General features: G+C 47.8%; 1 protein-coding gene across 1 annotated transcript; it reads right to left on the bottom strand.

Annotated features, from left to right (window-relative positions):
* Positions 1 to 794: 794 nt before the first annotated feature.
* On the bottom strand, positions 795 to 7270 carry Atp5po (ATP synthase peripheral stalk subunit OSCP). Its single transcript, XM_048346278.1, has 7 exons — positions 7148 to 7270; positions 5776 to 5826; positions 4977 to 5087; positions 3340 to 3469; positions 2228 to 2340; positions 1458 to 1544; positions 795 to 969 (listed from the first exon to the last, which is right to left on the bottom strand). Exons 1-7 carry the CDS (start codon positions 7181 to 7183, stop codon positions 859 to 861), a joined length of 639 nt encoding a protein of 212 aa, XP_048202235.1. The 5' UTR covers positions 7184 to 7270; the 3' UTR covers positions 795 to 858.
* Positions 7271 to 13910: the final 6640 nt, after the last annotated feature.

Raw genomic sequence — 13910 nt, 5'->3', positions numbered from 1 at the left:
GGCCATGTAGGCCCTTTGGGCTCCTGGGAAAGCATGGAGAGGCCCAAATGCTGTCGACTGCCCCGCTTGGCCCTTCTGGGGTTAGCTTCAGGATGCCACCGGTAAAGCCCGACATGACAGCAAGGTGGAGGGCGCCCTGGCCCTACGCCTGCATGGGTGTGGCCCTGAGCAGGTTCTGCCCGGCCCTCCCCAGCCAGGAGCCCCTCCAGCTGCTCAGGAAATGTGGGGAGAGCTGAGCGGGAGTTGCTTTTGGCTGCTGGGCAGATGGAGATGTCTGAGGGACCAGGTGAGGACCAAGGACTTGCCTGGGGGCAGCTCACACCCCTGGCTGTCACCCCAAGCAAACCCCGAGGACTCCTCAACTACTCTTCTCCTTTGTAAAGTCCTCTCAGCACAAGGTTATCAAGAAGCTTAAGGTGTGCACGACATGGCTCTGAAAGCTACGGAACATCCTATAAGTGAAGAGTTATGACAGAATTAAGCACTTCTGTGAGGAGGGGGTCTCCCTAGGGAGACTCCTGGAGCAGGATGTAATCATGTGACAACCGGGTGTGGACCCCAAGTTCTCCACTATCCTGAGAGATGAGCTTTGGCTGGCAGTACCAGAGAGTTTTTGAATGACCCTGTAGATGCTGTGTTTAACCAACTAATTAACAAACTCCTCAGGATGATCTACTGAAACCTAATTCTCCAGCCCAAAGAGCTTTTTAACCTTACAAGGAGGGGGACTCTGGGAAAAGGAGGAAAATAAGCATCTTTGAATTCCACGTTCGAAGACAGCGAACACAATATAGTCTGTGTAGGAAGCATTTTATTGCAGTTCAAGCTCAAGAATTCCCGCTGGTGGGAGTGTTCAGTTCACAGCTCCCGCATAGCTTTGCACAGCTTCTGAATCTTGGTTCTGGCAGACATATCGACATACTTCTCCCCGATGCGGACAATCATTCCACCCATGATGGCTGGGTCAGTCTAGGAAGAACACCGGAGCAAGCGTGAAACACAGACATCATTTCACACATCACGGGGCCAGGGAAGTGTCTGGAACGGCTGGAGGTGCTACGCCAGCAGGAAAAGCTACGTCTACAAGATGCAGATGTGAAACCATCCATGGAACAGATGTGGCTGGGTGCCAGAGGTTCCCGCCTGTCACCCCAGCTACTCAGGAGGCTGAGATCTGAGGATCACGGTTCAAAGCCAGCCAGGGCAGGAAAGTCCGTGAGAGACTCTGGTTTCCAATTAAACACCAAAAGGCCAGAAGTAGAGCTTGGGGTCAAGAGGCGGAGCACCAGCCTTAAGTGCTTAATGCTCAGGGACAATGCCCAAGCCCTGAGTTCAAGCCCCAGGGCTAACACAAAAGAGATCAAATGGATCTGACATTTCACTATATTTTCTATCTATAATTACTGTAATAAAGTCTGCTAACCCAAGGCCACTCACTGGAAACGTCTGGAACGTACCTTCACATCCAGTTTCAGCACCTGGCCTTGGCTTAGGAAGCTCTTCAGGACGGTCGTTAGTTCAGCGAGAACAGTGCTGTCTAAAGGCTGAAAAAGAGAAAACCATTCCTTCAACAAGCAGAAAAGAAACCTCCAGAGTAAAAGGAAAGAACAAACTGCAGTGGGCGTGCTCCATGAAGGCAGGCCAGGGGGCTCCTGTGTGAAACACCGGGGATCCTGGCTGCCCCGCGACACTGACTCAGGGCACAAGAGCCTGCGGAAGCTGTCTGAAGCAATGCCCTGACCCCCCCAACTATGAACTCCATGAGGCCCGGTGCTGCCTGTTGTAAGCCTCCACGTTCTACTCAGGTCCAAGCCCCAGGCCAGGGGACTGTGCCGACTGAACAGCAATCAGGGAGGAAATGCACAAAGGCAACGAGCTCCTGCTGGCGAGGTAATACAGTATGCCGCAAGGACTTCTGAGAGGCCTGCGTTCAAATCCTGTGGGTGACCTTGCGCAAGCGACTTAAATATCTCTGGTCTTCACTAGTCTGCAAAATAAGGGTCATTATTCTATCTCATACGGGTCTTCCGCTAGTACATCAAAAAATAAATGACAAAGTACCCAGCACATGGCAGGATTTGTTACTATAGCCCAGGGTGGCACGTCACAGACATCAGTGGCTCTTTCCAGGTGAGTGTTCACAGCGCTCGGAGAAGCCTGGGGGGGTGTCGGGACGAGGGGGCCCCTCCCCGGGCCTGCCCGGACCCACGCAGGAGCCGCTACTCACAGCGGCCGTGGTCACAATGCACGGCACCTCTCCACGGTGCACGCTCATCATGGTGGAGAAGGCAGAGACGATGCCCTGGGTGTTGGTGAGGCGGCCATTCTCAGCAAGTAAATCTGCGAAAGTGAAAGCGTCTCAAAGGCTTGTGAAATTCCTTTACAATCATCTCCAAAGCAAACTTTGCTGGCAGCCTTAAAATACTACACTCAATGTCTTTAGTTTTATGCTGATACCAGGGCTTGAACTAGTGCTTCTGACCCGCTTTTTTGCTCAGAGCTACAGCTCTACCACCTTAGCCACACCCCCAGTTCTGACTTTTTTGCTGGTTAATCTCCAAGTAAGCTGCATATCGGATTTATCTGCCTGGGTTGGGCTGGCCTCAAACCAGGATCCTCGGATCTCAGCCTCCTAAGCAAGATGTGGTGAATGGAGAAGCTATTACTTGTTAAAAATACACTGTCTTGAAAACAAAATAAAGAAGAGACCCATAAAAGCCTGAATAAGCACTTAAATTATTATGTGTCTTCGTGTACGTACACAACACTTTTTTACTCTGTGGTGTGGTTTGAACGCAGAGCCTCGTGCTTGCTGGGCCAGCACTCTTGCCCTTGCGCCACGCCCCCAGGTCTGAAACAGATTTCTTACATTCAGCCTGCAATCTGGTTTTCATATTTAAGTTACAGTTTCCAATATTTGGCTACCAATCCCCAAATGAGCATCCTGTCTACGTGTAGAGATGATGATATGAATATATTTAGGAACTTGCTTTCTGACTTTGTCATTTGGCTATGAAACACCATCCAAAGGAACTCAAGGATTCAGCTGGCTTCAATGTCTGCTGTATAGCAACCATTTTTCGTGGTACGATTCCAAGTGGTGTCTTCCATGTGCTGGAACTATACCACCGACATCATCGCATATCCTTGCGCCTCTCTATCCTCTGGCTCTTCAAGGATGATTGTGTCAACAAGGTGACTTGAAAGCCACTTAACAGATCTGGACTTAGCAGACTGGGGTGAGCCTACAGATTCTTCAATGCCAATGGCCCCTAGGCCACAAAGCACATTTGTGGCAGCCAGGTTTTAAGGAAACGCAAATGAAGTTTTAATACTTACTCATCAGGTTGGCTGTGAGAGGGGAAAACCTCTCTTTTGCTGTGATGTCACTCAGGCTTTTTGCTTTAACTGAACGCTTAACATATGGATTCAGAATAGAAGCAGACACTTTGGGGTCCTTCAGGAGTTGCTGAAAGTACCAAAAGTAACTGCTTAGGTTATTTAAAACATAAATGATGCCACCTGCTACACATGCTTTCTGATGAATTAGGAGAGTCAGTCTTAAGCACACGTGAAGAAAAGTTGACAGTCAAATACACTTCTGACTGTAGGAATATCAACTGCATCGTGTTCTACACACTATAAAATGTTCTTTTAAAACACTTGGTAATGCTTTATGAAGTTTCTTTTTTTTTTTTTGGCCAGTCCTGGGGCTTGGACTCAGGGCCTGAGCACTGTCCCTGGCTTCTTCTTGCTCAAGGCTAGCACTCTGCCACTTGAGCCACAGCGCCACTTCTGGCCATTTTCTGTTTTCTGTATATGTGGTGCTGGGGAATCGAACCCAGGGCCTCATGTATACGAGGCAAGCACTCTTGCCACTAGGCCATATCCCCAGCCCCATGAAGTTTCTTATATGTATTTTACTTTTCAAGAAAGGTCATAAAAATTAGCTGGTGGCCCAAATCCATAATTCTTAGCTACTCAGGGAGCAAAGATCCAGAGAACTATGGTCTGAAGTCAGCATAGTTAGAAACGTCCAGTCTGCCTCCAAAATGACCAGCAGGAAGCAGGGATGGAGGGTGGCTCAAGTGGTAGAGCACCAGCTGAGCGAGATCATGAGGACAGAGTGAGCGCGAGGCCCGAGGCTTAAACTCCAGTACACCAAAACACAAAAGCAACCAAAAATAAAATTTGGCGGCCAAAAACTTTACTGCATGGTGCATATGTAAACACATATACAGATAATTCTCAGTAAAACAAACTCTCTTATTTGACAGATGTACTGTAAAGACTGCTCCTTTTAATTGTCAAGTGTTCTTAAACCATCTCTTATATTTGGTTTTCTATTTCTATGCTTTGTCTCCCCCGCCCCCCCCCCCCACCCACCTAGTCTGGGGCGTTAAATTGTCCTGGGCCTGGATGCTGTCCCTAAGCTTTTATGTTTAAGGGTAGTGGCTCTACCACTTAAACCAAAGCTCCGCTTCCAGCTTTCTGTGGTTAATTGAAGATAAGAGTCTAACAGGCGGGTTTGGAACTGTGATTCTCAGATCTCAGCCTCCTGGGTAGCTGGGATTATAGGTGTGAGCCACCAGTATCAACTCTTCTATGTTTTCTTAACTGGAACTATCAGTTCCTACTACTAATATCCTTTTATGTGCCTGCTTGTTCCTATTACATAATAGTTTCTGAAGAACAAAAACTATGTTATTACTAATAACATGTTTACTGGAAACAGCTTTTTGTTCTTGTTTCTGACACTTTTTTTTAGTTAAAATCTATTAATTGTACAAGAGGGTTTCATTTTGACATATCCATATTTGCTTACAATGTGCTCTGTGTTTAGTCACCCCTCCATTGCCTGCTTGCCTGCCCTCCCTCCCTCTTGTCAGTTCTTTTCATATGGACACAGTCAAATAACTTGAAGTCAAACATGTGCAATAGGAACTTAACACATGACAAAGAAGCACGGTACTTACCGATACTCTTAGTAACTCCTTCTCCACTTGTTCCAGCTTCTTCTGTTTAGATGCAGCAGAATAAAGAGCGGTGGCGTAGCGCCCTTCAATGCCATATATCTGAACAGGGGGCTTTCAACAGAAAGGACAGGCCAAGGAAAAAGGAAAAGCAGGTAAGGTAACAGTACACTCTCAAGAACAGACTTAGGGTTGGGAAGTTGCTAGTGTGAGCGCTTGCCTAGCTCTCAAAAGGCCTCGGATTCTATCCCCAGTACCACAATAAAACAAAAAGCAAATCAAACAAAAAACAGGAGTTAAATATTTACAAGTGAAAGAATACATCTATTGTAAACAGCCATCAAAGAGTAGTTTTAAATGGCAATTCTCAAATAGAAGATTAAGTACATTTCCTTGGCTTGGTCCATTTTGAGCTTCTCCACTTGTACATTTGAAGACAGTGTCCAAAGTCCCTTCTAGCTCTAGCTACTTGCATTTAATTGCTTTAATTTATTTTGCGTGAGTGCTGGTCTTAGGACTTGAACTCAGGGCCTGGGTTCTGTCTCTGAGCTTCTTTTGCACAAGGCAAGAGCTCTAGCACGAGAGCCACAACTCCACTTCTGGTTTTTTTTTTGTAGATTAGTGGAGTGGGCTGGCTTCAAACTTTGATCCTCAGATCTCAGCCTCGTGAGTAGCCAGATTACAGGTGTGAGCCAGTGATGCCTGGCTTTTAAGATATCCAATTACTTGAAATCTAAGGCAACTGTTGTTGCTTCACACTTTTATTTGCTTTGCAATGACAAAAGAATATAAATGAACATACCCTCACAATCTTGCTGAAGGGCCTGGCCACTGACGTGTTGAAGCATCTCACCTTTAAAACAAAGTGAAACAATTAAACAAAATTACCTGAAGGATTTCTAATTTATCTCAGTGATACAAAAAAAATTCCTAAAGGATTAGCTTCATATATATATGATATACATAAATACTATATGTATTGCTGGTTCTGGTGCTGGCAGTCTGGGCCTGGGTACTGTCCCTGAGTCTCTTTATGCTCAAGGCTAGCTCTCTACCACTTGAGCCGCAGCTCCACCTCTGCCTTTTTCTGAGTAGTTTATTGGAGATAAGGGTCTCTTGTACTTTCTGCCCCCACTGGCTTTGAACTGGGATCCTCAGACTTCAGCTAGGATTAGGTAGGATTGTAGGTGTAAGCCACCAGTGCCCCGCTGGTATCTTTTTATAGTATCATACAGAGTACACAACTACAAACTGCTTTTTATTACCTACAAGTACATTTCAGTACTGAGAATCATCCCAAATTGCTGGGAAACTGTCCTCCCACCAACTTCCTAGTTTGTAGGGAGGGGATAGAGTTAGCACATGGGTGTACAAAACACTTACCTCCAGGGAGGACATGTTTGTTTTTTTCCCTTTAAACACACACACACACACACTTTGGCATTCATACGACCACATTCTTAAGCAGGTATTTTAACGTGGGAGACCCTGCTTATGATTTGTAACAGATGCACTTGCTAAGGAACTTAAATGTTGTTTTTTACCCCCCAAATTTAAAATCAATCCTGAGTCAGTCTGCTTATTTATTTTTTTGAGTATTTAAAATGGCTCTGGTCCTAGCGGAGAGACGCTCTCTTCGGAATCCTTAAGGCCAGGTCACACTGGCTTCACGTCCGCCTACTTCCTGGGGGGGGGGGGGAGGCTTGGAAATTCTCGGGGAACGCTTTTTTTTTTTTTTTTTTTTTGGAAGAAATCACGTTAAGCGACAAGCGGTCGCGTCAGCCCGACTCCCGGGGTTCGCACCCCAGCACGCCCCCTTCGGGACCAAGCCTTGCTAGTGACCGCGGACAGGTCTCACCGCCTAGGCCCGGGACGCGGCGCCGGGGTCCGGGAGGCCCAGCCGTCCTCCGGGGGCCGGGGCCGGGGCGGGCGTCGCGGGACGCGGCCCCAAGGTCACGGCCCCAAGGTCACGGCCTGGAGCGCCTCCCGCTCTCGGCCCCGCGAGGGGGAAGCCGGATCTCCTTCCCTCCCGGGGGTCCCCCGCACCGCACCCCCACCGCGCGGGGCCCCACGACCTTGGACAGAGGCCTCACTCCGTGGCTCTGGCGCGGGGATCACCCTAGGAGGAGACGGGGGTGAGGGGGGAGAGGGAGCCTCCGTGCGGGGCTTCTCACCTGCCGAGAGAGCAGGGACACCCCCGGGGCGGCCATCTTTCCTCTCGGCGGCGGCGGCTGGTAGGTCAAACCCCAGGGAGAAGCCGGGGCACCGGGCGCGCCGGCGCACGCGCGCTTCCGCGTGGCGCCAGGCTTCCTGGGACTTGTAGGCTTGGTCCCTCAGGACGCACGCGCAGAAGCCTGCAGGCTGGGAGTTGTAGTCCGTGGGCTCGGAGGCCTGTTCTGGAGGCCCTGACGGGCGGCGGGCTTCGCTAGGCACAGACCAAACAAAGCCGCTTTTCTCCGGGCGCTGCTGGGCGGCCTGGCCGCCCTGGACTCCTTGGTTGTGGCAACGGGGTCGGCGATCGATTTGAAAGGAGAAAATTCTGCTCAGATCAGGCATAGGAAGACAGGTTAACTCCTTACCCCCCTTTCAACGCGTAATGTCGCCCTTGTGCTTTTCCTTTTTTTTTAAATGCAGAGAGTAGAGGGAGTGCCGTCGTTTTGCCTCCCCCTCCTCCTCCCCCCTTCTTCTTCGCCAGTCCTGACCCTCGAACTCAGGGCCTGAGCGCTGACCCTGGCTTCTTTTTGCTCAAGGCTAGCACTTCTGGCCTTTTCCGTTTATGTGGTGCTGGGGAATCGAACCCAGGGCTTCATGCGCATATGCCAGGCAAGCCCTCTACCACTGGGCCCCATTCCCAGCCCTTGCTTCTACTTCTAAGAGGCCAATATTTTGACGGATTGTTTCCCTGTATGTGTTTAAACTGTAGACTGCCCAGCGTTGAATCCCAGTCAGTTCTGCGACCCAATTATAGAACGTCTCCATGTTGCAGTTTTCTCATCTATAAAATGGGTGTAATAGTGGAAACCGCGCTGCAGGTGGTTAGAAAGCAATGAAGTTTATAGTAGAAACAATTTTCATAAGTAAACAATATATGAAATCTATAGTTGCCTGACAGGTTTTTATTACACATACTGATTCACAGTCTCTATATAATTTAGTATCTTGCCTTTCTTGCCCTTTTTCTTCAAGAGATAAAAGAGGGCGGGATTATAGGTGGGTTGTGAAGGAATTCTTATGAGCATGTTTCCAAACTGTACACTTTTTTTTTTTATAAACATGGGTTTTAATGGCCACAGAATAGTCCAGCAAAGGTTGTCCAGCACTTTAATCCTGCCATGATTTGTGAACAGAATTCAGCTGTTTTCAAATTTGGAAACTTTTCTGGGTGCTGGTGGCTCACTCCTGTAATCTGAGCTGCTCAGCTACTGAATGAACTACGCAGAAAAAGCGGAAATGGTGCTGTGGCTCAAGTGGTAGAGTGCTAGCCTTGAGCAGAAGAAACTCAGAACACAGGCCGAGTTCAAGCCTCAGGACTAGCCACAAACAAACAAAAATGGAAACTTTCTGAATCTCCTGAGCATCTTTTGACACAACTGTTTTCATATTTAGTGTAATTTTTAAATACACCTTCAGAACCGTGGCTTGGTGAGAGATTCTGAAACTTAATACTTGGGTACATGAAGTGAAACTGCTTTTCAAAAGTTTTAACCATGATTACAAATTATTCTGAGACCACTTTCAAGTAAGTCTCATGGGGGCAGGGTTCAGGTACTAGGGCTTGAACTGAGGGCCTAGGCACTGCCCCTGAGCTTTTTTGCTCAAAGCTAGCACAGTTCCACTTGAGCCACAGCTTCCTTTTCAGATTTTTGGAGATCAGAGTCTCAGACTTTCCTTCCCCAGGCTGGCTTTGAACTGTGATTCCCCAGATCTCAGACTCCTGAGTAGCTAGGATTACAGACGTGAGCCACCAGCACCTAGCGTGACACGTATTATTTTAACATGTATTATCGGGCCTCATAAGGGTAATGGCTGTTTTATGCCTTGAAGCTACCGTACATGATAGACTTAGTACTTGTTCCATACATCTTATACCCCATGAAATCAAACCATAAAATTCATACTTCTGAAGCGTGTCAATACATGCAGTATAAATAAAAAAAAATTCTGGACTCCAGTACACTTGAGAAATGCTAGACTCTACTGAATTGAAAATTAATTACAAGTAAGCTGTAAGGTTGTGTTGAAGCCAAAAGGCACCTTCTATTTCAGATTGAGCTCGTTAACCTTTCCAAAATAGTAGCTTCAAGTTATTTGAATCTTAGGGTTTCACAAGCAGTTTCCCTTCCACGGTCTCATTTGTGTTTTGCATCTCGGGTGAGATGAACCCATGGCCCTTATTTCACGCAGGATGAAACTTCGTGGATGATGGTCAGGATTCACCTAGGAAATGACGCTATGGCCCTCAAGCTCCAGGATCTCTCCCAGGTCCCTTCTCCTCCCATGGTGCTGTGTGAGTGCGTGACTTGTTAGGAAGTTAAAGGGCCTGAAGTCCACAGGGCAAGGCTGTGATGAGAACTAAATCCAGATGGCTTATCTCACCCCCCCTTTTTTTTCTTTATGTGAATCTTGAACTCAAAACAAATATTGTCCCCTGTTTTATTTTCTCTGCAAGGGCAGCACGCAGTCGTAAGAGTGGTACCATTCCACCACAGGCTCCTCAACTCTGTGTGTTTTCCATCGATGAACTGGGTGTCCATTTAAACCGGGAAAACCTTTAGCGGACTCTGCCAGCCAGAAATCTCGAGGGAAGGCGAAGAAGGTGCGAACCATTTGCCGTACTCGCTTTAAAATAGCGAGAACACGGAAGCGCAGAGCTAAGCGCAAGGAAATAGCTTTCCATGTGTGACCATGAAAGAGGGCTTCAAGCAAATACTGCATGATGAACACTGTTTAATAACATAAGGAAAAATATTTACAAATCATAAGCCATTTTTTCCCCCTATAATTGGCATTTGATAACCAGGAAATAGAAAGGCTGACATGACATGTCCTTCGAGGGGTTCCTACATCCACTTAGCTTCTGATAGCCTCAGCTTCTGACATCCACAAAGGATTGAGAGTTAGACCAGCAAGGTTCCATCCAAAGATTAGTGTCTCATACATACCCACCAGATGCTCGTCTCTGGAGATCTGGAGTCAAGGTGGCATCTGTGCCAATGAAAGGGTTGCAAGAGGGATTTCTCCTGTGCATTTTGTTACACAGGATGGACCTGGCAAATGATTTACATGGTTGTTTATTATGGAGTGAGCTCTGCTTCAGTTTTCTCTTTTGTCCCTTTTCTTTTCTCTTTTGAGTGTAAGAATGGTCCATGAGTCCTTTATAGCAAAACAGAGCCACTTCTTGTAGTCCTGGTTTACAGTAGTCTTACTACACATGATTAATAATAATAATAATAAATTTTGCTGCTAGTGAGGTTTGGAGGCAAAGTCTTGTGCTTGCTTGCCTAGTACTCTACCACTTGCCCTATATCTCTAGACCAGCTTTCTGCTGGTTATGTTGGAGATGAAATCTTTTGGACTTCCCTGGCCAAGTGGGTTTCAAACTCCACTATTTCCAATCCAAGCCTTCTGAGTAGCTTGGATTACAAGAAGGAGCCACTAGCCCACATTTATCTTTCTGCTTAAATCCCGAGGGTGGGAAAATGACAGGATCATTTTCAAAAGGGTCTGTGGTCTTTCCTTGCTAATCTTCTTTCATTCTTCTCCTTCAGTGGTCCTGCCAATCTGCAGACGGATTGCAGTTTGACCGAGAAACTGGCAGTAGTGATGAGAATAGGCAATGTGGTTCCAGGTGATGGACGAATGTAAACACTGTGTGCTTAAGAGCGGCTGCTTCTAATAAAGGCAAATGTGATGATGGTTGTATAAGGAGTGTCCGCATCATTAACCTCTCTGAACTAGAAGATGAAAGAGGGAGCTACCTGAGCTGCAGAAAGTGGTCATCCACCCTTGACCTTGGCCTCTACTTTCTCCTTCCCCTTCCCACCTTGAAACTGCCACCTGCTCGGGGCTCAAGGTCACAGCGCTCAGCCTGCTGTAGGACGAACGTGCCACCAGGGGGCGCCATCACCTCATGTTATAAAGAGCTCCTGGCTCTGGGATGGTTGCTTTCCAGAGCTTTCGGCCTGCCCACTGCAGTGTGGGCCTTACTTACATTTGCAAGTAAGAATCAGCCCATTGTGAGAGCCACAGACAAAAGGGATCCCTGGGAGTTGCTATAACCCAGGCAGCTACAGTTTCTTGTCCGGGGTTCCCAGCACCCCATTCATTCCCTGGGCTTAAGCCAGCGCTGGAAACCCCTAGAAACCACCCCTCCCCGTGTTCTTTCAGGGCCTTGGTGCTCAGACTTCCCGTAGCAACCCAGGTTTTGCTTCACTGGCCTCCCAGCAAAACACTGCTGGGAGCAGGTGTAAGATTTCCCGGTCAAAGTCCTCCTTTTCTCTCTGGCTTGGGCAGTTCTGGGGCAGAGAGTCACACTGTTAAACCAGCGTCCAGTTCCGGAAGACAGTGATCACAGAAAGACATATAGATGACCAAATGGAGCAGAACACTCTTGAGCTGGTTGACTGGAATCCAAATATGGACTGTAGATGGGGACTCATCATCTTACCTGGCTAGTGTCTTTCTGCTGCGGTGAAACGACAACATCTGGCGTTGCAGTCCTTAAGCCTTCCTGCTCATCAGCTCTGTGCCTTGAGCAAGACACCTAATCTCTGTGCCTCAGTGTCCCAGAGTGGACAGTAGAGAGAGTATCCCCAGGTAGCATTTAAGTGAACACCTGCAAACCAGTTCACACAGCCAGCCTGGAGTCCCCACGCCTGACATGTATGCTCCTGCCCTCGTTAACACGGGGGCCGTCTCCTGAGTGTGCTGTCTCTCCATGCAGCTGAGAACCTGTGGCTCAGAAAGCACAACCCAGCACTTCTGAGAGCCGGGAAGTGGTTACTGTCAACAGCAGCCCCACTTTGGAGGAGCCTGGTGTGGGGAATCCCAGCTTGAGAAAGAAGGAAGGCAGATGGGTGCCTTTGGGGCAGGGGGCCGCCAGGACAGTATTGGCAAACAAACCAGCATTAACCAGTACTGTGTGTGTGTGTGTGTGTGTGTGCGCGCGCGCGTGCGTGCCAGTACTGGGGCTTGAACTCAGGGCCTGGTGCTTTCACTTGGCTTTTTTCCTCAAGCCTGATACTCTATCACTTGAGCCACACACCTCCGCTTCTGGCTTTGGGCTGGTTACTTGGAGATGAGTCTCACAAACGCTTCTGCCTGGGCTGCTTGAACTGTGGTCCTCAAATCTCAGCCTCCTGCCTTGCCAGGATGACAGACTTGAGCCTCCAGTGCTCAGAAAGCATCACTTATTTTTAAACAGTCTTTATGTTTGGCAAACAAGCAGGAAGTGAGATTTATTGAGGCTTTGTAGTTGTGTGTATATGGAAATTAGATGGGAAGATAAAGCAACTACATCTTTTTTTTTTTTTTGCCAGTCCTGGGGCTTGAACTCAGGACCTAGGCATTGTCCCTGAGCTTCTTTCACTCAAGGGTAGCACTCTACCACTTGAGCCACAGTGCCATTTCTGGCTTTTTCTGTGTATGTGGAGCTGAGGAATCAAACCCAGGGCTTCGTGCGTGCTAGGCAAGCACTCTACCGCTAAGCCACATTCCCAGCCCCTACATCTTTTTCTTTTTAAAAAATACAAGTATTTCGCTGTAGGAAAACCAATAGTAAGAGCCAGAGTAAGGAGCACATTCAGACATAGAAAATCTCCCAGACCAAAGGACAGTACGAGGCATGGTTGGATTTTGAAATGCTCAGTGATAAGGATCCCCATGGATCCCAAAGTGGAGGGTGCCACCCAAAAAAATCACTGACAAGACTTGTTTTAATGTATGAGGAGGCACACAGACAGAAGGGCTTGCTTTGAGGTTCTGGAGCAATGAGGTTGGTATGCTGTGTGGGGACGTGCTGTTTAGCTCAGGGGGTCACCATGCCACCACTGAACCCCCAGAGCCCAGAGGCTGGCAGAGGAAAAAGGAAAAACAGTAGGTAGCAAGAGAAAATGGTAAACATAGCACTTCTTCCCATAATGCCCTGGGTTTGTACTCAAACACTTCTTCCCATAATGCTCTGGGTTTCCACTCAAAGGCTTCTTTTTCCCATGATGCCATGGGTCCTTGTTCAGCCAATGAAACAGCCTGGGGATGTATGCACAAACCATCAAGCAACCAGTGCAAAGCCCAGGGTATGGGAGGAGCCCTTTCCTATAAAAACTGCCCTCCAAGAGGACTCCCTTGGACGCAAGCTCAGGGGCTCCTCTCTACAGAGACTCTGTACTACCGCTTTCAGCAAACTTAGGGCTTTATTGTGCATCAGTCCTCCTCTCTTCTTAATTCCTTACCTGGCAGAGAAACAAGCCTGTTCTCTAGCTGGCATCCCGGGAACAGTGTGCACAAGGTATTTTTTTCTGGCCCAAGTTTTAAGGCAGCCACAGTGTCTGTAGTGAATGAATCGGTGTGACCTTATAGATGAGCCATTGAAAATAAAAAGAATGGCCTTTATTTGGCCTAGGACCTCTTGGGGGGTGGGGGCAGGACGGAAAACTGATTTCTGTGAGGTTTTGGTTTTGCAGATAGACTTTTCAGGCTAGATGAAAGCCCCATGGAGTTTGAGTTTTTAAGCAAGGAAGGTCTGTTACTCAGATGGCCTTTGGAAATCAAGGCCAAATCTGCAGGGAAACAGAATAACTCAGATCGTCTCTATGCACAGCTGGAAATGGGAGAGAGGTCTATCTCTAAACCAGTTCTTCCTGCAGGCATGAATTAATTCATTGAAGGACAGACTTGCGCATCGAAGATCTGTCACCAGTTCCCTTTGAATCAGTTTAC

This window comes from Perognathus longimembris, chromosome 5, assembly GCF_023159225.1.
Source record: "Perognathus longimembris pacificus isolate PPM17 chromosome 5, ASM2315922v1, whole genome shotgun sequence".
NCBI lineage: Eukaryota > Metazoa > Chordata > Mammalia > Rodentia > Heteromyidae > Perognathus > Perognathus longimembris.
The sequence above is the reverse complement of the archived record's forward strand: the minus strand, read 5'-3'. Positions and strand labels throughout refer to the sequence as shown.

Excerpts from the sequence above, each read along its gene's own strand:
- Atp5po (XM_048346278.1), bottom strand. The coding sequence starts at position 7,183 with ATGGCCGCCCCGGGGGTGTCCCTGCTCTCTCGGCAG. Across the intron at positions 5,827-7,147 it reads TGTCCCTGCTCTCTCGGCAG|GTGAGATGCTTCAACACGTC; the intron begins GTGAGAAGCCCC and ends TTTGTTTTAAAG. Across the intron at positions 2,341-3,339 it reads TCTCACAGCCAACCTGATGA|ATTTACTTGCTGAGAATGGC; the intron begins GTAAGTATTAAA and ends TCACTTTCGCAG.